This window comes from Sebastes umbrosus, chromosome 10 (assembly GCF_015220745.1).
Source record: "Sebastes umbrosus isolate fSebUmb1 chromosome 10, fSebUmb1.pri, whole genome shotgun sequence".
NCBI lineage: Eukaryota > Metazoa > Chordata > Actinopteri > Perciformes > Sebastidae > Sebastes > Sebastes umbrosus.
In genome coordinates, this window is record NC_051278.1 from 13,077,563 (window position 1) to 13,102,831 (window position 25,269).

Below are 25,269 nucleotides of genomic sequence, written 5' to 3' on the forward strand. Positions count from 1 at the left end.
CGATCTATTCAATTCAATTCTATATGTATATACTATATACATTATATACTGGAATTTGAATTCCCGTTTCAATTTTGACCAATTTGTTGCTGCATTAAAAAGGTTTACTCTTCAACAATTATAAAGAGCCGGTTCCTATTGCTGCATGAAATTTGCTGGTAAAAAAGCTGTTAACAGTAACCCTCAAATTGTTTCAGGGTCCATTACACATTTGACCCAGAGAGCTGTGCTTTGCAGGAAAAGGAGGCAGCCAGTAACAAAAACCATGATAAAATAGATATGACATGGTTAGACTGTACAACAGACATAATAATCAAATCATAGTCCATAACCACAAGTTCATCTTGTCTCTGCATTCTTCTTCATCTCCACTACATAAAGCCTGCACTGTTACACATTATGTAAATGGCCATTTGAGTGCAACATGGAGTAAATCCCCATGCATGAGGTTGAAACCATGAGCTTTAATCATCATAGTGTGTGTTTAATGAGAGAAAACGAGGATATGATGTGATCCCTGATGATAACCATGACTATCTACCTCAATACAGATACACGTCTGGGTTTGGTTTCTTCAGGGGCTCTCCCAGGGATGTGGGCCTTTGATATATAACAATGCATCATATTTAATAAGTTCATCATATGTTTTCGTTGTGAAATCAAAGTAACAAGTAACTACAGCTGTAAAATAAATGTAGTAAAGTAAAAAGTACAATATTTCCCACTGAAATGTAGTGGAGTAGAAGTATAAAGTAGCAGAAAATGGAAATCCTCAAGTAAAGTACAAGTACCTCAAAATTTTACTTAAGTACAGTACTTGAGTAAATACCCTTTCCACCACTGTATATGAGCATTGAGTCGGATTTAGAAATACTATGTTCTGTATGACAAGGTTAGTATCATTTGATTAGTGGTTATATGAAAATACACTCTAAAAAAGACCTATAAACTTCATCTTTCTCTTCTCTTTCTGAGATAAATCCATAAGTGCAAAGGCATTGTGGTTGAATATAAACAAAGTCAGTGTTAAAATTACATCACAGCCTTGAGAAGCCAGTGGCTGTGAGCGGGGAAAAATCCTCTCTAGATCCCTCCTGTCTTGATATATAAAGCTGCAGGGCGGCCAATCATGTAGCCATTGTGGCAGACAGAGGAAGACGGGTGCGGTGGTCGATTGGCATTATGCTGGCGGTTGAAATAGCCCCCTTGTTTTTGTTTTCATCTCTGGGAGAACCATTGTGGCTGATGACTCCTATTTAAAAGACCATCCAATATGCAGGGATGTCACCTCAAACTGCCCATAAACGTAATTGCCCGTCCATTTGCTTCTGCCTTTAGAAGCCCCCAATAAAAGCACCCTGTCAGACGCGACTGCCACAAAGTTTAGTGACAAGTTCCAGCAGCAAAAGTTTTATAGATGCTAACCGAGCAGAAGAGGATATGAAAGGAGCGACAGACAGAGAGAGAGGTAACTACCACTTGTGTCATAGTCTAAGAAATGAAATGTCTGCCTATAATCCCTCACACTTGGAAAAAGCGAGATTAAAGCACAGGTGTAGCGGAGTGTGAACGAGTGTGTGTATCGGCACTGACATGCAGGTTTAGAGGATCAAAACAGCAATACAAAACTGCAAGACAAAAAATGTCTCATAGATTTTACTCCTTGGAATGGATGTATGTAACGCAGGCTATTTCTAAAGGCGCTTTCACAAGCCGTAGTCTGTTTGGCTAGTCCGAATCAGAGTGAAATTGATACTTTTGGTTCGTTTTCTATTTAGTTTGGTTCGGTTTCACAGTGCACAAATGAAAGCGGAACAAATAAAAAAAATAAGTTGCTGAAGGGCGTGTGCAAAGGAGCAAATTTATCTTTTTCATCTTGAGAGCTGCCACTTCTATACACGGAATCGCGGACTTTGATGCTTTCGAAGTTTTTTCACTTTAACTCAGCACTGATCGACTGTGCACAAATCCCTTCTCCTCCAGTTTCTGACTTTATAAACGTCATTGTTTTTGCTGACTTTATTTAGCATACTGTTCTCTTTGGCCCAGATGTCAAGCAAACATCGGATTTCTGCAGAAGTCCAGGTCAGTTCTCTCCCACTCATGTTAACCTATCGTTTACCTGTGTCCATCTCAACAAATGCCCGCGCAGGCAGCTTGAATTTTGGAGACCGCCTCTCACAAGCGATCTCGGACCGATTGTTTTGGTCCGCACCAGAGTACGATTACTGCGTTCACAACTGCCCAAACGAACCGCACCAGAATTCAGTTAAAATGGAATAAATGGGTTGTGAAAACGCCCAAAGTCAAAAATGATAAATCAAGTTATACTCTCAAATTGTGTACTGGAGACTTGGGGCGTGAGTGAGTATTTTGTTTCATTATGTTATGATGAATACGCAGTTAGCTGTGGCTGCTAATGGACTGGTTCTGAAGGAGCGCTTTCTAAGGTAGCATTTATGGTGAATCTGGTAAAAGCCATCCCAGAATTACCATAGCTATTCCCCAATTTGTGGTGAGCAATCTGAGCTTGGAGATGCTGTAATGTTAAGCGTCTGGTTCCTTCCCCAGACTGAGTGCTGCTCTTGGTGGTGGTACAGCGTTAGGCGGTAACCTCCAGAGGGACTTCTTATCACATGCCAGGTGTCTGGGTCGTCAGCCCACCTGAGTGCAGCAACACACTCGCTGTGCTCCCCTCTCTGTCTCGTCATTACAACACACCATCCTTGGAATGAATAAACAGACTCGCTGCTAAATACTCCTGCTATCTCTCCTCCAAGTGCTTCCTTTCTCTCCTGTCTGCCGTTCTCTCTGTTTCTTCCTGCTCTCCTCCAATTATTCAGACTTCTGGTTTTGCTCCATTGCAGGCTACTTTCTCTTCAACTATTTTTCTTAGAGTTCCTTCTTTCCTCTCCTCTCCTCTCCTCAAGTCTGTCTCTCTTTACTCTTCTCCACCTTTTTCTCTATCCACTTGACTTGCAGTTATCTGTCAAATTCCACCCTGGCGGCTGCTGTGCCTGAATCAATCAGAGTTGACTAGCTTTCGGCTTATCTGCACCCTAGGTGATTGATTTTCCTCGTTAGGTATAATTTGATGCTCTATCCCATCTCTTCCAGAGCAAATTAAATTGTAGTCGAGTCCAATGCGCTGGTGTGAGCGAGCATGTGCAAATGTGAGAGAGGGAGAGAGAGAAAGTGAGGGAGAGTAGCAGAGCAAGCGTAAAGTGAAAAAGTGTTGTCGGTGTCTGAGTGTGTGTGACTGTGTGTCACCACAGTAGGTTGATAGATACAACTAATGGAAAGTGGCGGACACGCTAAAGCACACTAAAGCGTGCTGTTGTACACGGCTGCTGACAGTCCACACGCACACACACACACACACACACACGCACACGCGCATTGCTGCTATGCAAGTAGTTTCATAGAGTGGCTGATGTTCTTTTTGGAAGCTGCATTTATAAAGAGGATAAATCTAAACCTAGAAATGAAAACACAAAATACACACCACTCACATCGAGCTGTCCTTGTAGAAAGATCTTATCTGATCAAATCAAGAGTGAAAAATGTCTTGCAAATGAGACTCCTATGTAAATTGATGCCTTGTGTCACTGCCAGTTGTTAGTCTCTGAGGTACCTCTTCAGTCCCTACAAATGCCAGGTCGTTCATTAATTGTTAAAAGTTTTTCTGGCCCCAATCCGAGTCCTTTAACATTGGGTATACTTATATTTACTTAAATGTTGACTTTAAAATAACATCTGTAGCCAACTTAATCTGACGCACCTTATTTTTCGCAAGCTACTTGATCCAAATACTGAAGGTCCTGGTTTAGGGCTGTGCAATTAATCAAATTACAATTACAATCACAATTGCGGCTTCCAACGATTATGAAAACAAGATAATCGTCATAAAAAGATTATTGTGCCACTCTCCGATTTTAGAAACACTCTCGATTTGTCTTGTGTTACAAATCCAAAACACACGTTTTGCCGTGTCATTATAATTCAAATGTATAGAACCGATGTGTTTATGATTAAATTGTTTACAAGAACACAAAGTTCTTCATAGATCTAGACTCTTAATTTTGCTCTCAAAGTGCAACAGATTGATGCATTTAACTTTAAAATGTAGGCTACAAAATGTTCTTCCTAAATCCATGACGTTTCCAAAGTCAATGAGTAATCATGTTAAATAACCGTGATCTCCATATTGACCAAAATAATCGTGATAATGATTTTTAACATAATCGAGCAGCTCTATCCTGTTTCAAAACTATTAAGTTTATAAACTTAAGTTATTGATATAATATGAATTAATTGACATGAAGCGATTAGCTAGAGAGAAGATGTATCACTTTGCTGGGTACAAAAACAGTTTCAGTGTGGAGGTTCTTCCCTCACAAATGATCTTTGACAGACACTGGCTGCAAAACGTACTTTAAGCAGACAACAGAAAAGTTTCATTTTGGCCTGTCGTCAAGTTACTCATGGAATTAATGTTAATTCCTTTAACTGCTGCCGGCTACATTTATCATTTTAACCGGTGAAAGAGGCGATCAGAGATAACAGATTCATTAGTGTCGGAGCTCAGCGAATCCGTGTCTGAATTCTGAGCTATTTGCACTGGTGCGGCAGAAAGAAATTTCCCATTCACATACAGTACTCTTGATTTTCATAATTTTCACTTGAATATAGTAAAATGCTGGACTGTAGACTGATGTAAAGGTTGCCACACTAGCTTTTTAACTTTTGAAAGAAAGGATTGGATTTTGATCAGCGTTATTTTATCCGATACCGATCCATTAAAATATGTTATCTTAGGATCGGCTCGGGACATCTCTACTAACAACCATAAGATACCGAGGCAGCATGGTGTCACGCAACCTTATCTGGATAAGAGCATCAGCCCAATGTCAAGAATGTTGTGACTGTGCCAGCCATCAGGATGTGATCCACCCACCTCGTCCTTGTCTTCGGCCTGGATGAAGAGGGGAAGGGCAAAGCCCACCTGGGCCAGTTCGACGATGTGGACGCGATACTCAGAGCTGTTGAACTTTGGGGCGTTGTCATTCTTGTCAATTAGCAGGATGGTAAAGGTGGTCATCACTGTTGCGTCTGATGGACTGCGATCATCTTTCAACTCTGTGGCCTTATAGAGAGCAACAGAGGGCAGAGAGAGAGAGAGAGAGATTTGATTGCATCGAAAATGTCATTTTGGATGGAGGTGGTCAGCACGCAATCTCAGCCAGGTATTTACAGCTGTTCATTTATTGGATCAAAAGGTGGACAGACGGACTCAAAGCAATCATAGAAATAGGCTCAAAGTGAGGCCAAGAGAGGGCCAGCACATGTACATCCACACATCCACATACATACACACGGACACACAATGAGATTTAGCAGAAAGGAGTCCCATTGAGAGGACACAATTACACACTCTCTCTGTTTCAGGCGAAGATGTGAGGCCTCTGAAATGAAAAAAAAGAAAAAAAATAGGAGAGAAAGATAGGAATGGGCAGCCGTGGTCTCTTATTGATGGAAGAGTGTCACAAGCAATAGGAGAGGAGGCAGGAACAACATGCTGGTCTCTGGGTAATCAAGGTAGTTTAGCCTCTCTTGTCCCAACGCCACTGAATCATTTGACCTCCACCTCCACACGCTCAGCACTATCTAAGCTGCCTGAAGTTGAGAAATTAGTTGTATTACTATGGCACACCGCAATCAATAGTAGCACCACCTAAGAAAGCACAAGCAGAGAGGGTGAGAGAAAATGTAGGGGGAAAAAATCCATATCTTATAAATACATTTTTTGGGGCGACAATTTTTTTTTCATTTTCAGCACTTTCGCTTATTCTACTTTTCTTCTTTGTAATTATTGATTTCAATTAAAGAGATAGACTGAGGCTGGAATATGTAAGCCAGCATCTTTTTTTTATATTAAACCTTAGAGCCAGTTGTATCTCTCATATACAACCTGCTTTTTATGAGCAATAATCGCAGCTACACGAGTAAATACATGAGTGCTAGTGAAGCCATTAGGTGCTTTTACAGGCCATTTATTGTGCCGTACAGGTGCAAATGATTTGACTTGACATGCCATAAAAATCCCCAATGTAACATTGCAGTTACACAGGAAAAACTATGTCTTTGATCGCAAATCCTTCCACTTTCAGTTGCACTTGGAAATCCATTTCACGCACCCTCTCACACCCTGTGGGAAGCACTTGGTGTACAATACTGGAAGAGAAGAAATGACGACAAAAAAAAGAAAGTGGTGGAGTGGACAAGGTGGGAAGGCCGTGGGTGGGGTGAGAGGGCAGGACTGACATGCTGAAAAGCCAAGTTAGATATACTTTAGGCCGAGTGGAGAGACAGAGGGATTCAGAGATGGCACCTGCTTTAAACAGAAGAAAAAAGAAAGCGAGAGGGGAACAAAGGAGCCTTAAGCGTTGAGGAGGACTCTAAACCCTCTTCCTTTATCTTGTCCTCCTCTGCTCCCCCTGTCCTCCCTGGCTGCTGGCTGTTCACTCACAAGCCTCTGAAGGTGACATTATCATAGAATACTTCACTTACAAGCCCAAAAAAGGCATTTGAATTTATCTGGGTCACATCTATAAACACGTATGGTACTGCAGGATCTTGTATTTAGTCAGTGAAGTATTGACCTTGAAATCGTTCCTTATTATAGCAGTGTGTGTCTACCTCAAAAGACTGTCACAGTATGTATAGTATGAGCCGGGGTGAAGTACTGCATTTAGCACTTTTGAGGCTATATCAAACCCAGACACTGCATTGATTTAATACACCATCATATCAAAGCCCTCTCTTGATCCACCGGCGAAACAGACTTTAGATCCCTCCACCCCCCAACTGCCTCCCATTCAGTAGCTCACCTTGACAGTGAGCGTGAATCCTGCTGAGTAGAGTGGGTTTTCTCTGTCCAGCTGGCCGTTCACTGTCAGGGACCCGCTGATGTAGTCCAGGGCAAAAACGCTGTTGGTGTTCCCTGGATGGATGGATGGATGGAGAGAGAGAGAGAGACGGAGATAAGAAAGTCAGAGGGACAAACGAAACTGGCGTTGTGGATAATTCAACATAACCCTGAGGATGCAGCGAGGAGCCTCCGGACGGGAAGGTGGTGGATGAGCTATGTGCATGTCTCTATTCCATGCAATATGGATACAGCTTTTGCTGTGCTGTCTTGTATCTCCACCAGCTTTTGGCTGACCCACCACCTCCAACCTGTCCACACATTGTGCCTCTGCTGCATCCCTTTGTTTCATCTGTCACTGTCTGTCCTCCTTCCACTGCCTCCATTTCTTCACCAGCTTCCCCTTCTTCTTCTTCTTCACTTCTTTGCTGGATGTATATCAGGGTTGCTGTCAAGTTGCATCGTGATTCTAATTTATTTTCACTTTCGATATTTAAAATACAGTATTTGATTACTTTAAATGAGCTAAGATTCTGTTCAGAGTACAATCCCAGCCCAAATGCTGAGACACAAGACACAATGCAGTCTTGAGCTTTAAATAAATGATAGACTTAAGTTAGCACACTGCACATTTCTGCTGAACTATATCACTTCACATGGGCTGATGAATTGCATTAACTTTGTTATAGTCTATGCACTCCTTCAAAAGAGGAGCGTTTCAAATTATGAACGCTGCACTGTTCTCATTAACAACTTCAAGTGTGCCTGGTGTTCTCTATTCACTTCAATTACACAGGTTAAAATATTAGACTGAGACCCGCTAGAGTCCTCTTCTTATTCTTCTCCTTTTAAATTACAGTCCTTCTCATTAACTTTCTCGCCTCTCTTACACTCTTCTTTGACACGCTTAAGCTTTGCCCTCTCTCTCTGGCATCTTGTGGTTGTGGCTGTTGCCTGCTAATTGTACCCAGCAGACGGAGACAACAAATGACACACCCAATTGCCCTCACCTTTCAACTGTTGCACCCTTCCTCCCCACCACCCTACATTGCCCAGTGTCTCCCACCCACCAGTCGACCCACTGCACACATTCCCTCGGTCAAGTCAGACGAATCATCTCTCATTCAAAAGCAGTGAATGCCTTCACATTTCATTGTGAGTCTTTGTGTCGTCCACATGTGTTGTATGAGACCTGAAGAAGCCCCTGTGCAATCTTGAGATAGTGGCAGTTCATACATGTGAATGTTATCGGAGCGATCTGCTCAGTGGAGCAAACAATGGAGCAGACGGAGCTGCTTGAGAGGCTCTGACAGTCAAGTCCACCTGGCACTAATTCAGTTATGCCTTGTTAATACAGACTGCTCTACAGACCAGACTGACAGCAAAGCAACTCCTCTGTCCTCCCACATACTGTATGTTTAACAGGATAATCTCTGAATGACAAAAGAGCAAACATGCTCAGTGAACTCATTCCCTGTCGACGTAAAAGTAGAAAAATTAATCTCTAATCAGAGACAGGGTGAGTTATGTGTGTGTTTTTTATTTTTAAATATTTTTTTTAAAAACATATGGGAGAAATACCAGTAAAGAAAATGATTGTAATATATATAGAAAACATTATCATAAAATGAGCAAAGTATCATAAATATATTTTTACAGGACAGATTTAAAAACAGCAATACCATTCATAACAGAATTGAGAGAATTTTTTTTGGTATTTTCACAGTACCTTTTTTGTAAGTAGGGCACACTATGAACCTTGGGCTGCCCTTTGAGGGATTAAGAATGACTCTCTTTCTGATAGTTTATAGTAATAGCTGAGGTCTAGACTCCAGAGAGTCAGATGGTAAGTCTACAGTGCACAACGGCTGGGGTCAACAGATTAACCCATGCCTGTGTTCCCCACACCCAACTCGCTGCTCTATTATTGCCCTCCTACCTAACCTGGAATGGAGAGGAGGGAAACTACAGAGCGAAGTGCACAGAGGGGGCGTAGAGATGGGAGGCAGGCCAGCAGAGAGAGCAGAGCCCTGGGGTAATTAGCCTGGATCGAGGCCAAAAGGTGGAGAAAGGGAGGGAGCTCAAAGGGACAACGACTACTGCTGATTATATCCAGCTTACATAATCTATTTAATTGTGGAACTGGAGAAAAGTGTTAATAGGAATGCAGTGTGACTACTGCATTACTCAAGTTCTCAACATGATAATTAAAATACACACATGCTGACAAGAATTTATATTAAAATTATACTTTAAACTTGAAAGCACTCCAGAACGATGAGTCAGGACAACATTGTTTGACCGTGCCTTCCAAAACCGTTAATCTATCTAATCAATTTTCTTTGTGGTTAAGGTTTGGTTAGGTTTAGGCACAAAAGAGACTTGGTTAGGGTTAGGGAAAGATCATGGTTTGGATTGAAATTAGGGCTGTCATTCGATTAAAATATTTGATCGTGATTAATCATTTTTTATCTGTTCAAAATGTACCTTAAAGGGAGATTTGTCAAGTATTTAATACTCTTAACAACATGGGAATGGGCAAATATGCTGCTTTATACAAATGTATGTATATATGTATTATTGGAAATCATTTAACAACACAAAACAATGACAAATATTTTACAGAAACCCTCACAGGTACTGCATTTAGCATGAAACTTATGCTCAAATCAAAATTTAGCATAAGATTGGAGCGTTATTTAGCCTTGTTCACGACAAGCTATTATGTTATGGTACCGATGGATTCCTTAGGTTTTTTCTAATTTCATATGATATCAATATCTTCACTCTAGCTTGAAAAATTTAACCTGCTACAGCATAAAAATCGCAAGTTGCGTTAATATCGTGTTAACTTTGACAGCCCTGGTTGAAATTACTACTTCGTTAAGCTTTTGGGGACCTTTGTCGACATGGTTACAATAATAAACACTTGGTTAAGGTTAGGGAACAATCACAGTCATGATTAAAAGAAAACAATGTCGATAGGAAACATGAAACAACAAGCAGTCTCCTGTGTTAAAGGTACAGTGTGTAGGATTTAGTGGCATCTAGCGGTGAGGTTGCAGATTGCAACCAAGTGAATACCCCTCCACTCACCCCTCCCTTTCCAAGCGTGTCAGAGAACCTGCGGTGGCCTTCGGGTATCGCAAAAATGTGAAAGGCTCTCTCTAGAGCCAGTGTTTGGTTTATCCGTTCTGGGTTATTGTAGAAAAATTTCGTTTTTGTGACATAGACCATTTGCTGAAACCACTGATGCTTGCATTTTTCGTGTGGTGAGGACAGTCTCACAATTTGGGTGGCACAGAAAATGAACAGTCCCAGAAAAAAGGAAGATAATGAAACAAGATCAATAGATTAATGGAATGTTCCCTTGCAAGAAGACGACCCTATGTAATCATTGTAATAATCCTACAGTAACGGTTTGGGCCAAGTTGCTTATTAGGTGTAAGATTGAACTTTGAAAATAAGCTGACACAACCTTTTTTGCCTGGATGGGAGGGGCAGGCAGTAAGTTGATGTTGATAATGATTGGTGGTGGTGGTGCTGGTGGTGGGGGGGTGGGAGGGAGATCCGAGCATCAGGGACTCAGACCCACTCAGTGGGCATCATGCCTCTAAATTGGTTTGTCAGCTTCAGTGGCCTGACTTGCATGCCAATCTACTCCAACAGCCGCTCCTTAGCCGGGCGACTGGGCACTCACCTGGCCAAGCAACGAGTGGCATTTATACACAAACACACGCGCACCTGCAAAAGCACACGAGTGGTGTGCTGTAATGTGCATGTGCTGTGCGCAGTAACAGCGGACTGTTGGTACTCTCTGTACACATCCGGTAAAGACTCCCTGCTTCAGGTTCCACAGAACAGCTTTCCACCTCGGCTCCGCAGAGTCGAGCTTGACCAGAGAGACAGACTGAAATTACACAGTGACTCACAGGTCCCACTGAGAGGAGGAAAATATAATCATATTCTAATTGCTGATAGAAAGACTTCTCCAGTGATCCTGCAGGACACAGTGATTAGACCCCCAGGGGGTGGAAATTGCTGCACACAGATATGCACACACTCCAATCCTGCAGAAATAAATGCACACTTCCTATTTTATATTCATATTTAGTGGAGATGTTTATGTGTTCCATGTGTGTGTTAAGGTATTTTGAATTCTTATGTAGATAGAGTATGAAAATGTGTGTGTGTCAGAGTGCTTGTGGTGCTAACTGGCAGAGTTTGATTCTACGATGTGAGACTCCGGGGGATTAGCCATGCTCTCACATTACCGACAGTACTGGACTGGAAAATGAGAAACCATGCCATGATTTTGTCTAGTGTGGAGTACACACTCAAATGCACTCACACACACACCTAAATAAATGCCCACAAGCATGTACAATGCACACAAAAAAAATCAGACAAACAGCCATTATTCCCTTGTGGTGCAAATTTAGTACGTGTGTAATAACTTCAATAGCTAGTGCTACAATTACGAGATAAAAGTAATCCAAATAATTTGCCACTTTGAATAATCTCAGTATTACCAAAGCATAAAGAAAAGCACGGGTGCGGATTTCATATTATCTATTGACAAACACATTGGGATTCTTGTGTCATGAACAATGAAATGAAGGCTCATTTACTGCGAACATTTTCCTCATTGAAATTCTCTCCTCTACTCACAAAGAGCGAAATAAAGGAGGCAGAGACAGAAAGAGAAAAATAGATAGTCTAGAAATGGGAGCGTTGTATTGAGTCGCACAAGTGGAAAACATACATGTTTAGTTATTGTGTATTGTGTATTGCCCAAGAGAACAGAAGAAATAAGACATTTGATCTGATGAGTTCAATCTCTGCGTGCGACAAGTGGATGACAATGTCTTTCTCCGAGCAATGAGCTTTTGAGGACAGCCGAAGCAGGAGTTCTCCAAGTGTAATCGCCATGACTAAGCCAGTGACAACTGTTTTCTCTAGTTTGTGACAACACCACGGGGGCGCTGGAACATTCTAGTAATGTGATATGGCATGCAGCCAGTGCTCAGAGTCTCGGGGCTAAGATTTTGTGTACTTTGCTAAATGTACACAAATTAGTGTCACTTTTAAGGATTACGCCTACAGGCAAATCATGTTGATGATGAGGTTTTAGTTATTGTCTTCAAACTACACTCCCTTCTAAATCTAAAAGGAACAGCTTCTCACATACACTGACTTGCTTGTGCACATGCTCATCTGTGCACTGACACACACCGCTCAGTGTATGACAGCTACCAGTGCATTTGTATGTGTGTTTTTGTGTGTGTGATGCAGAGTGATAATGGCCCTGTGGGTGTCTTGCCATTGGCAGACGAGCTGCATTTCATGAATACTCAATGAAGTAGTTTCATCAAAAGTTTTTCTTCAAAAAAAGGGTTCAAGGACAAATATTCTAAGAAAATACAGGGCGGATGAAAGCTACTTCCTTTTTTTTGCCCAGGTATCACACTCTGTAGGGTTGACATAGCTGCTTAGATGCACTTCCACTCAGCTTTGACCAGCACCTCCTCCTGCTGCATCCAGAGGAGGTGCCGTTGATCAGACCCCGCTACTTTCTCTTGATCTTGGAACAGAGAAGCGTTACTTTCATGGCTACCTCAACCTTGTGACAAAATGGTGTCTACTTTTTCAGCACATTTTGCAGAGCAAGTCCATTTATTCCAATGGAGACTGTGGCCGTAATGGGACACACTGCTACAGGCATTGAAGCTATAGTTCAACTGAATTCAACTTTGTCACTAGAGTGTTTAGAAATTTCAGTTATACAACTCTAATCTTCGACACTACTGGGACTTGAGTAAAAAACCTCAAGCATGACAGAAAATGTCAGAGAGGATGGGGATAGTTTAGAGAATGTTTGTAGGATTTGGCAACATCTAGAGGTGTGGTTGCAGATTGCAACCAACTGAGCACACCTTCGCTCACTCCTCCCTTATCAAGACTGCGTTAACGTGAGCCACCGAGTGCAAAACCGTGGAAACGCCGTTCGCCTCGCTCGGAGGCCATCCTTACCATAATAACACTAATTTAGGAGCAATGGAAGTCAGATGGCGGCCGGTGGTACCACAGATTTGCAGTCTGCGGCTCACGTTACCGCGGTTTCACAAGCGCGTCAGAGAACTACGGTGGCCTTCAGGTAACGTAAAATTACGAAAGGCTCTCTCTAGAGCCAGTGTTTGGTTTGTCCGTTCTGGGCTACTGTAGAAACATGACGGAGCAATATAATCTAAAATCCTCCCAAATGTTACACACTGTTCCTTTAATGCTCTTCATCCAGGTCACACAAACTGGGCAGGGTTGGTGTGAGAAGTGTATGAGGTTCCCGCTATCCCACCAGTTCCCACCCTCCCTCTAAGCGCTCTACCCAGTGAACCAGTAGGGGTTGCCCGTTCGATGACTAGGTCATAATTCCACACCTGCTTCCCACCAGCCAACATGGCCAATCGTGTTTAACAGAACGCCGGACCAAGTCAGGGGGTATCGCTACCTGCAACTGAACATGGATGGATCTCTGCAATGATCAATGATGGACACAAAGATGCAGCTTAATATCTCACCTCTCTGGATAATACTCCACTTATTATTGCACTTACTTAGAACAAGCTGTACTACAGATTCCTGAGTGCATCCTCCGCTGACCTCGGTTCCAGCTGCCGCAGTAAAAGCTAAACTGATTCTCAGCCTGGTCACAGACAAAAGTATTGATCCACAATCTTCAGGTCTCATGGAAAATAATCAAACTCAGAGCTATTGATTGCTGGCTTTGATCTGTCAGCTCAAGGTGTCAGATTTTCTCTTTTAAACACAACATTGAGCTGGCATTGTAGTCTTATCTCTTCACTTTGTGTGTGCATGTGTGAGTGTGAGCATATGTGACAGAATTGTCTATAAGAGTAGACTACAGTTTGGGATTTACCCTCCTATATGATATTTTTTTGCAGTTTGCTAGATGATAAAAAATCTGTTTCTGCACGCTCCGTACAAAACAACAGCTGGCTGGAAGACAGAGGCAGAGGAAATTGGGTTTGGCATCTGGAAATGTGCTTGTTCAGAATCAGATAGCTTAGGATAACATTTCTCAAAGCCAGCAGTATCCCCTTTATCCTGTAGATAAATGAAAATAAAGGAGAATCTCTAACACCAATAGATAAAGCTGAAATATATATGTTTATATATCATATAATTTGCTTTGAGAGGACAACAACCAACAAATGTGATCAAGGGCAGAATGGAGGATCTTTCTTATTTTTTTTTCATTGTTGGTTGTTTTCGTTTAACATATAGACACATTAATGTCTGATTTTGTATCATTTTAAGATATTTAATCTGAATTTCTAGTATGAATTGTTAAGTGCATGTAACGGACTGACTTGAGAAACTGTTTGGATTAAAGATGATCAAATGAGGAAGCCTGCTGTACTGTATGAGACTTATATCATAGCCCAGTGAGGTCTGGACTGGATTGTGAACACAACTGCTAGGCTCTACTAGAGTCGACTAGACTTTGAATTGTGTTGTGATCAGTGTCCCGCAGACTATCTGCGTTCTCTGAGAGATTACATAGCAACGGGCTGCGGAGAGCCTCGGAGCGTCTAATTGAAAACCCAGAGAAATCCCAGAGATGCGACAGTCACAACAGAGCTCCCCATAGAATAACAGGTATTAGCCTTGTCCATATTACAGCATTCCTCCTGATACAAGTTAGGTATTATGGAATCAGAGCATCAGGGTGTAGCAGCACTGAAGGATAGAGATATGTGTGAAAAGGCAGACGAGGGGAAATAAGCGCCTTTACTACTTATCGGTTTGTCCAGGCGGGAAATGGCGTGGCCATACCCGTCTGACCTGCACGCTAGGAGGAGGCTGGTACACAAGGCCAGATGGATCCACTGCACTGGACAGGGTCGTCCGTCTCACTCCTGTGACGGAGGCAGACAGGATGTTCACATGCTGCCCAAGACAAAGGCCATTGAAGTCAGTGGATGCCTGAGGCTACACTGTGTCTGTGCAATATGTGGTCTCGCTCGGCAGCCTCTCACAAACTTCAAAATACTGAAGGATTTTTTTTAGTAAATAGAAAAATTGAGTTATCATCTTTTATCAATTTAGACGATTATTCTGCTCGGGTTGCTGCAAATTAAAATCCAATGCGGTCAGACAAGAGAATGTGAGAGCTAGGAGTTGGCTGGCTTTGGGACAATTTCTCTCCCAACACAGAGACGATGCAATGAGAGAGGAAGAATCATCTAAAAGGAAAGAAAAGGGTCGAGATGGAAAAGGGCTTAAGATGGGATTAGTTGTGCTTGCGTGTGACAAAAGAGATAGAAACAAGCACACACAGATAAACAAGAGGCTGATATGAAAGGCTTGGGGGATGTCCTTTCATTCTGTGAGACGCTAGGATGACTTTTATTCTGCTTGTTCTTACACTATCATTACAGCACAGGGCAGAGGCTACACTAAGTTTACACGAGGGCTTAAGTCTTATCCTAACGGACAGCAATACTCTTGGACAACACTTGTTGGCCTCTAACTCCCTGTAATATGAATCACAGATAGCCAAGCTCTTTTTAGAGAGTTTACGTCTATTGGGCCAAATGTGGGGTATTTTCATATTTCTTAAGAATCATACTCTGATTTGATCTCCTCTTTTCTGTTCTTCCTCTGTCCCTCTATCTCGTCTGTGCATGTGTGTGTGTGTGTATGTATGCGTGCAGACATCCTCACATGAGCGTGTATTTTGTGGACATTATTGAATGTCAGTCCGTCAGGTCGTTGGTGTCAGTGAGACTGACCGAGGGGGTCTGTGCTGCTGCCTCGGTGGTCCACGGGGGTGGTTTGAGTGGAAAATGGCTAATATGAATGACATTTATAATGAAATGAAATGGCCATTATGGAAGGCAAGCTCTATGTAGAAAGAAAGGGCTGGCAGCAGCAGCAGCAGAAATGCAGCAGAAACGCAGCTGGTGTGAACAACCAACGCGTGAATCACGCAGCTGTTCAGTGAGGCAGCCGCCACGCGCTGCTCGCATGGCTGGCCTGGATAAACTGTATCGTAATATATTGAATTGTAACCTCTGTATCATGATACATACCATATCGCCAGATTCTTACCAATACACAGCCCTATTCAGACTGATTATTGTTCTAAAACATGTAAAAACTGGGGTCGCAATGAAGATCAAGCGGGTGTAAGACTAGAACAGTTACGGAAAAAGGTTACATAATGTTCCCAACGGTGACTGGAGTCATAGCAACCAGTGAAACAAGACTGAGCAAGCAGATATTTGATTCCCTGATCACGTGGATGCTACTCACAATAGATACCAGCACACCTGTGGAATTCTTCTGCCATCCTCCCTACATCTCCTAATAGGCCAATTACCAGTATGAGCCTAGAACATAACCTTTAAACAGGTCTTTAATGCTCATTTAGAGCAACTGTAAAAAGCACCACTTGATAAAATATTGCCAATGGCCAGATTTGACTGACTCAGAAAATGTAATGAAGGGAGATCCTATTTTTATTGCACAGAAAATGTTGAGTCCTTTTAGGTGAGAGTTTCAGATCAGGGAAGTGCATTTGGATTTTTATCACATATCAAATATGTGGCCAAACATTAGTAGTACCAGGAGAAAACTAGGTAATAGCGGTAATTACCAGAGCACCTCTACAATTTTTGTCAGATCAATAATGATTTGTCATCGACTCTGCACAGCTTTCTCAAACACATTTGCAGAAATTCCGAATTCATTCATCACAAAAATCTCTCCCACCCATGATTTAATTTCAGTCCAGCATGCCTCCCAGCAATCTAAGGCACACTAACATGATTACTGCTGGATTAGAAGTGAAGAAACTATTTTTTTATCTTGTTATTTGTAATAGTTTTGTGAGCACACATCACATGGTTAATGCAGCTTTTAAGCTGGTCTTTAGGCTTTGATAATAATGCTGTAAATCACAATTGAGACACGCAGCGGTCTACATCATTAAGTATTAGAGGCGCATTTGGATGTCACTGTTTCACATTTAAAAAAAAGGAAACATAAGGAGCAATTATAGCAGCATCTACAATGATAAGTATTAGGCCATTAAATCAATACCACCTTTGTTTAGGGCAACAACCACTAAGGGCCTGTAATAAGGTCCTTATTTTCATTATCCTTTGTGAGATAATCTGTTATTGTTGGAGCATTTTGGGTCAGAAAATAAAATCTTATTATCAAAAAGCCTACAGAAAGCTCCGATCAGTTGTGAGCTTTTGATATATAATGAGACCAGTAGGTCAGAGGTCCAATAAGGGATACATCCCACCCTGTGGACCAGGGATTTACCATGAGAACCGCCCTCTTGAATCTCCACCATCATAACAAACAATAACAACTGCAACATTGGAGGCAGAGCGCTGCTGTGATGCTATCTTGTACTGTACACATCAAATCCCAGATCTGTCCTCTGATTGGAGGAGGGAGAGGAAATCCTCATCTTGAGTCCCACAATCATTAGCATAAATCACAGCTGCAATTAAAACCTCGTTTATCTTAATTACTGAACTAATGAGACGAGTCCCGCAGGAGTGAGCCGCACTCTCTGAGGACACTCGGGGCGAAGAGCGGGAAGGCGAGGGAGGCGTTGTGCGGAGTCACACTTAAGTCTGCAAACAAGCACGCCCTCGCCTAATCAGACTGCAGCAGAGCACATGAGCCCACGTAGACAGAGACATATGAGGAAGTACACATGTACAAGCGCGCACACACACACACACACACACATAGAAAATCATCTGACAACCTTACCCTCCACCTTTATCTACTGGCACTGCATCACCCTTCAACTTCCATTATCTATCAAACTTATAATGATTTTATCAAGCCTACAGGCTCCATCTCCATAAGGGCTTAGTGCGGTGCTATAACTCTTGATTTTGCAACGACTGGGAATACATCGCAACACCTAATTAATGTCTTTTTAATGCTCTTCTCCTCTAGAGCTTAACTCAGCCCTTCAACTTTGCAGCAAACACAACACACACACAACAATACAACATGTGGCAGCAGATGGTAAGTAAGACGGAGTAGGTGTGTGCACTGAATGGGAGCAAAGTGTTTACGGTGAGCTCCGTGAAGAAGAGGGCTGGGCTGTGGACTGCGCTCACATGCACTGAAGCACCGACACAAATAATACATGACTGCGCACATGCTTACATGCGTGCACACACGCGTGGGGTCAAATTCCTTCGTTCAGCTGTGAGGTCAGGCAGTGACTCAGCAGATGGCAGAACAATGAATATCTTCATCACCCAAAATTCCCATGGTGCAGCAGGCTTATCAAGCGGTGCCAGCCCTTATCAGCCAGCTGGCCGTACTGGAGGCACCGATGTCCTTCCATCCTGACCATTCTGGGCTCGACAGGGGGCATGCAGAGTTTAAAGGATACAGTCTACACGCTGCAATCCTCCCAACTGGTGTTTATTTTCACCGCACGGATCAATGTTTCAGACCTGAAGGATCTTCCAGGGATTGTTCGTCCTTCAGGATCGAAAAGTTGATTATGATGAAACAGCCTACAGGGATATTTAAGCGGTATTACATCAGTGCACGGACCGCCGAGTCAAATATGTTGTGTTTTATCTTAATAGGAATATGGCGTTTACTAGGAGAGGTAAGCACAAAGAGGGTTGCATCTTACAAAAACTTGTTGAAACAGCCGTCTCCTGATGAATTTACTTGACAAGAACAAACGGAAAACATTTGGATCAAATAAGTAAATATCAGGTGAACAAGAGGGAATTTTCCTGCAACACTCATATCTTTAATAAAGACACATTCAGTGACTTTAATGCACACAAATAACTCACAAATACCCAGATTCAAATTAAATCATCTCCCAATCATTTGATAGTCAAGTTCATATCAGTAAGGATGTGCGGTAACCATAAAGATAAAATATCCATTTCACCGTCTGACCTTTTTGTGCACAATCAAAACACCAAACGAAACCAGATGGTGCTACATAGATGCTACAGCAGGAATAATGCAGAAGATTGTTATTGCCATTTTACAGAGCGGTGTTAACTGAGTTATGCTTACTCCATTACAAACGTACTGTGAGTAAGATAACTTGGTTACGGTGTAAACATGACAGTTGCATTAATCTGAGTTTTGACTTAATCTATTTATAATCACAACACCAGAGTGCATGTATACTCAGTGTGTCCTTCTACATAGTTGTTCCATTACTCTCTCTTTTTGCTTATTGTAGCTTCTTTCCATTGTAGCTTTACTCACTTCAGTGATCACATTCATCTATTCATGTAAGTTCAACACAAGCTACACAAACAGTGACCATGGTCAGTGCAGTGGAGTGTACTGGAAGGCTTTCAGCTCAAATCTGAGAGGGAGAAGTTAATGCTCTCCTGAAGTACACTGAAGTATCATTAAGCAAAACCCTCACCAAGTAACATTACTCAAAGGCTGAGAGGAAAACAGTGCGGTTATGTGTGAATATTACGCTACAGCACGGAGAGACAAATATGCATAAAAACAACACCTCCACCGACACTTACTGCTTTTACCAATTGCTGTTACCCCCCACAAAATAGTTTCTGACACTTAAGGTTTGTTAAATTAATTTCTTCATCCTGCAAACTTACTAAAGGCACTTGAAATAATTTCTGTATTTTCTCGTCAGTACATAGACTAGTGCTGTGCCGGTTCAAAACATGCCTGTTGAAACGGGATGATTGCTTGACCTCCAGTGTTGCTGTTTGCAGCTTTCTCGAGAACCACTCATACAAACAACTTCACACATGACACTGGGCTACCTTCGGTCCTGAGCAATACACCTGCCATACCATAGTTGCATCCCCTAGCATTGCTAAAGTATACGCGTCATTTGGGAGCAAAAGCACACATGAACATCAACGGAGTGTGAGCTGTATCCAACATGCCGTTCTGCGGTGTAACAGTTAAAGCTACTACGAGGAACTTTCATTTTGTGTTGGTTTCCAAGCACCACAGTCCCTTCAGAAAACCTCTCATTTTACTGCAGCAGGGTCTATCAGTCTGCCCCACTCAGTCCCAGTGGTGCCAGTGTTGCCGGAGGCCCCGCTGAAGTCTGAGCTGAAGGAGTTTCTGGTGAACATGCATGATTTAATCTAATTTTGCCGAAATCTGACCTGGTGGCATCGATGACAACCATTAAGAATGACTACGTATAAATAGCCGATCCTCTCGCTGATGGTCTCGTTTAGTAGGTCATATAGAGGCATCAGTATTAACCTGAGAATATTTCATAACCAGTTAAAAGTTCCTCAAAGTAACTTTAATATTGTAGCGAGTGATAGAGAGTGAGCTGTACCCAGTATGCCATTCTGCGGTGTTAATCAATACACTACACAGTGTGTACATAACGCACTACTAACAAATATGTTGCGTGGATGTCAAGAGCTCGCTCTCGACATTGCACTTCCTTGGGTCCTCAGCAATACACCTACCAAGTGTGAAGTCGATCGGCTGAACGGTTGTCGAGAAAAACTAAGGACGACATACAGACACACGCATCATTTTAGTAAATAATGCTAAATAACAAGATACTTAATATTGACAATCCTAGATATGGATCAACACCATCATCTAACTTAAAGCTCCTTGCCCCAAGGTAAATCTGTCCACCAAGTTTCATGGAAATCTGTTCATGAGTTTTTGAGATATCCTCCTGGCAGACAGACAGACAAAGTAACTGGCAGGCACAAACATCACATCCTTGGCAGAGGTAAGAAAACTCTTCAGAAGTATTAAAGTGGGATCACTGCTATAACCTTATCAGCACTGTGCAAACTGTAACTTCCTCTCGACTCCTTTAAAGTAAAACTTTGAGGTTATAGCAACACCAGCACAAGTTATAGATTGTAGGAGGAATAAGGCGGTCATTAGCACTGACACTTCATGTCAACAAACTGCTTGTGTGACATATCTAATAAAACAATCGAACAACACAAGTAGGCAAGAACAGAAAATCAGGAGATCACACTCTTCTGCCGAAGGTTAAATTTGTCACTCTGACAAACCATAATCCTGTTTTGATGGCACGAGCCAACGTGTGAATGATAACACTAAATGAAGGCAGATTCCGCACAACTGCACCAAACAGTGATTAATAACTGCTTAGGGGCGAGCCTATTCTCCAATTCTGAGGCTGTTCTCTGCTGTTATTGATTGTTGTGCTTGATGAGACTTGTCTATTATTGCTGTGGGATTATGATAAGAAGTGATCGATTCACCTCTCTGTGCTGTGGATGTCAGATTGATTATGTGACTCAGACCTGAGATGATGGTGTAGCCGATGCCTCTCGGTCGGCCAAGATCCTGGTCAATGGCTGTTATCTTCCGCACTTCGTATCCCTGCAGAGACACACACACACACACACACAAAACATACTGTATAAGCTGCATGCAGTCTTTTCAGTCACATTTTTTTAGCATTTCTACAGTAGATTCCATCACAGTCAACAGCATATGAAATAATCAGATTCATATATGTTTTTTTGGCCTTTGCTATGTGCGCAAAATTATGATAATGATCTTTATCATATTGTAATGTTGATTTTTGGCCTTCAAGATGGCAGTGAAATCTGTAACTGGAGTAGGGGTGATCCGTCCGTGAACAGTCGAATAATTGATCTCAGGAGACTGATTTGACTGCCAATCTCACAGTCGAATCGTCGCAGTGGCGAGGAATTGTGGTTATGAAACAAAGTCCATTCGGGCTTTATGGGGGTACTGAATATCTGATTTTACACAAACTGGCTTGCTTTCTGCCAGTAAATCATTATATGTAGCCTATTTGGTATAAATATATCAGCCTATTAATAAAACTGTCAATAAGAAATTGAAAATAACTCATGTGCTTTCAATTGATCTCCTTAGTGTGCATGCATAAATCACCATGGTAGATAAATCAAAATTTGCGGGACCATGGGTGCAGTATCTTGGCCTCAGAAAGACTAAATAACAACAACATAAAAAAGTAAAGTTTCTAAGTCAAAGAATACATGTATCGACCAGAGCTCTCACATAAGAACGTAGCAGAATCAGAGCGCTAAATATGTTTTTAATTTATGAACTGTTATCTGTCAAAGTCAGCAGGGGGAAGAGCGCAGAAACAACTGTTTGCGGCTCTATTTACAAGCAAGCAGGCTAAGAAACTGAACTAAGTGACGTGTTCTCTGTCTGTCTATCTATCTGTTTCAGTACTATGGACAGCGCCGCACCTACACATGCACAACAAACAGCGCTATCCATTATTCTGAAATAACAGCTAAGCGATAGTCACATGTATCTCAGGCAATCATTTTGTTGTTTTTGCTATTTTTCAATAGATACATAAAGGTTAAACAGAGGCGGATCAATGAGCAAAAATAACAAGATTTGACGATCAGTCAACGATAGGCATGATTTGACCAATCAGATTCAACTATGTAAATTCTTTGAGACAATATTTCCCAGTCAGATACCCATTATCTAGTGAAGATCATGAATGAGCACTTTTCTCCCACAAAGACACAAAATTATTCTGAAATGTAAGAACGCTGTATTTACAATGTCCCACTGTACTTCAGTTGGAAAGGGGGAAAAAAATCAGTAAAACCGCAAAACAAGAAGGAAAAAAAAAAAAACAGCACCCTGGCAGGCAAATCAAAAAAATATTTTTTCATTATGGAGTGTTATATTAGCTTTTCATTGGGGTTTATTTCTCCTTTCATTGAGTCCACGACTCGACAAAACCACAGTTTGACAGTTGAAAAACAAAAATAGAAAAAGAAAGAAAGAGAAAGCTGTTTGAAAAGTCTTTGATCCGCTGAGCTTTCTCAGCCTCCGTGCCTCAATCAGACACGGTGGTGATACTTAAAAACCCCTGTGCTGCAGTGAGAGATGGAGAGACCCTCCCTACTTCCCAATTTCCTTCCTTCTCTCCTCCTTGGCTCCCTCACCTCCCCCCCTAGCTCTCTCACTCACACCCAAGCAAGCTGCCTCTCATTGATCCTGCAAATTGTGTCTAAGGCGTGTTTATGCTCCATTTCTGCCAAAGCATCTCCTGTCATTGACCAATTACAGCAGAATCAATTACAAGCCTTTTAGAGAGACTGACTCACACCAATCACTAGCTGAGAGGGAAACACACACAAACACACAGAAGACTTAGGGACAGACTAAGAGGGAATAAGAGACGAGTGAGGAGAAGAAGTGATGCTGAGGTAATTCGTGAGCTGTCCACACGAGTGGAATATGTTCAATCAACCATCAAAGATACAATCCCCCCTCCTGCAAACACACACACGCAGAAACACAAACACCAGCACATCTCCCCAAACCGAAGCCAGCCCCTCTCCAGCTCTTCATCCTTTCATTTCTAGCTATACAGTGCATTACCCCCCAACCCATTCTCCTTTCCCTCTTTCTCCTCATTGATTTGACAGCCAAATTGTGTTTGTCCTAGAAGGAGCTTAAACGTCAGTCCAAGCGGCGTGGACTCACAGGTCTAACAGCTGAAAACCTTGCCCTGTGATTTCATCTGAAAAAAAAAAAATATTTTCTTCTACTCCTTTGTCAAAGTTTTCTACGGATGACGGGTTGATTGGCTGGAGAAAAAGAGAAAGACAGCCACAGAGAAACAAACAGGAACTGAGAGAGACAGAGGCAGAAATAGAGGGGAGGTTTGTACATGTGTGAGTCTGTGTGTGTGTGTGTGTGTGCACTCACACCTTTGAGAAATGACCTATGACAGGGATCCAAGTTTGATATCCCTTTGCGTGTAAATGTCATGGGCCTTGAGAACAGTTGACACTCGTTCCGTCACTGTACGCCCTCAGCTTATCACCACCCAACACTGCCTAATGGAAATGACACATGCCTGTTAGAATAGCACATGAGGGCATCGGAAGTGTGTGTGCGTGTGCGTGTGTGTGTACAAGCGCAGTGGCACTGTTGGCCTGTGTCTCTGTGTATTTCTGTCTCATTTTAAGCACTGTTGTTATCCTGTCTGTATCTGTTGTGGGGTCAAAGGGGCACGGTAACAGATTTTGGTTGCACGCCTGCCGTGACCACCTCCTACAACACGGCAGTAATAGGATTACACACTGCCCCCTACTGTTAGAGGCAAGAGTTACAACACCCCAAGGCAGTATTACTGAGGCTTAACGCTGCTCAGCTGCTGTGAGAAATGCGGAATCCACTCACCAGTGTCAACTTTGTGATCTGACGTAATGCCACTCTTTTTAACTCTCTCCTCTTTATTCCGTCATCTAACTTTTTCCTCTCCCCTTTCACCCTAACATCTCTCCCTTTCTTTCTCTCTTTCTTTCTCCTCCCTCTTACCTCCCCCTCCTCTTCCTCCTGTTGTGACCTTCCTGGTGACAGTTGATGAATCAGAGAGTCAGGGAGACACCGGGCTTCGACTCTGTCACGCCCCGTTAATATGCATGCAAATGTAGCACTTGACATTTCTACTACAGCGCGTGCGGGCTGGGGACGACGGATGTGCGGGTGGGTGTTTGAGTGAGGGGGGGAGGAGGAGGGGAGGCAGAATAAAACTGATAGAGATAGAGGGAGAGAGAACAGAAAAAGGACGGACAGTATTATGCCCCTGTGTGTAATTCCCTCTCTCTGAGTGGAAACATCAATAGCTGGACCATTAGCCACCTGGGAACTGAGTTTAGAGGGCTGAGTCAGGGGAGTGAACATAATGGTGTACAGGGAAACAGACACTCAGTGTATTAGATACTCATTACAAACCTACTTGCAATAAAGACAAAGGTAAGGTCATGGTGAGACTCCACTACTTAGTACCTTGTACAATCCAAAGACTTCATACTTCACACACATGTGGTGGCATTGTGAGATAAATCCTATAGCCCCGGTGACCTTTGCTAGAGGCCTCACATCCCTGAAGCAGGACTGTAAATCTTCTGCAGTAATTATAGTCTCCAACACTTGCAGAGCTGTATGTAGGGGCCCGGGGCAGAGTTTGGGTGTGCGTGGGTTCCTGTGGGGGTGGGGGGGTGGGGGGGAAGCTCAGGACTCAGGAGGGAGGATGAGAGGTGAGATATCATGACCTGATAATAACTCAGGACTCAGTTTTAAACCATATTTCTCTTGCACCTGCTCCAAACATCTCCTGAATAATCAAAGACGAGTATGAACACGGGACAGGAGGAGCTGGGGATGAGCAATGAGGTGAAGAGTAAGTTGGCAAGAGAAGGATGGAAAAGAAAGAAAATGGACACATTACAGGGTTTCACATAAAAGCTGCATGGCGT

At 42.4% G+C, this 25,269-nt stretch overlaps 1 protein-coding gene across 1 annotated transcript in view; it reads right to left on the reverse strand.

Annotated features, from left to right (window-relative positions):
- cdh23 (cadherin-related 23) overlaps positions 1-25,269 on the reverse strand; it is a 185,158-nt gene that overhangs the window by 79,097 nt on the left and 80,792 nt on the right. Inside the window, exons 12-14 of the mRNA XM_037781381.1 lie at positions 21,277-21,355; positions 6,891-7,003; positions 4,958-5,146 (exon numbers count right to left, since the gene is read on the reverse strand). Coding sequence (XP_037637309.1) covers positions 4,958-5,146; positions 6,891-7,003; positions 21,277-21,355 — 381 coding nt within the window. The remainder of the gene's footprint in view (positions 1-4,957; positions 5,147-6,890; positions 7,004-21,276; positions 21,356-25,269) is intronic.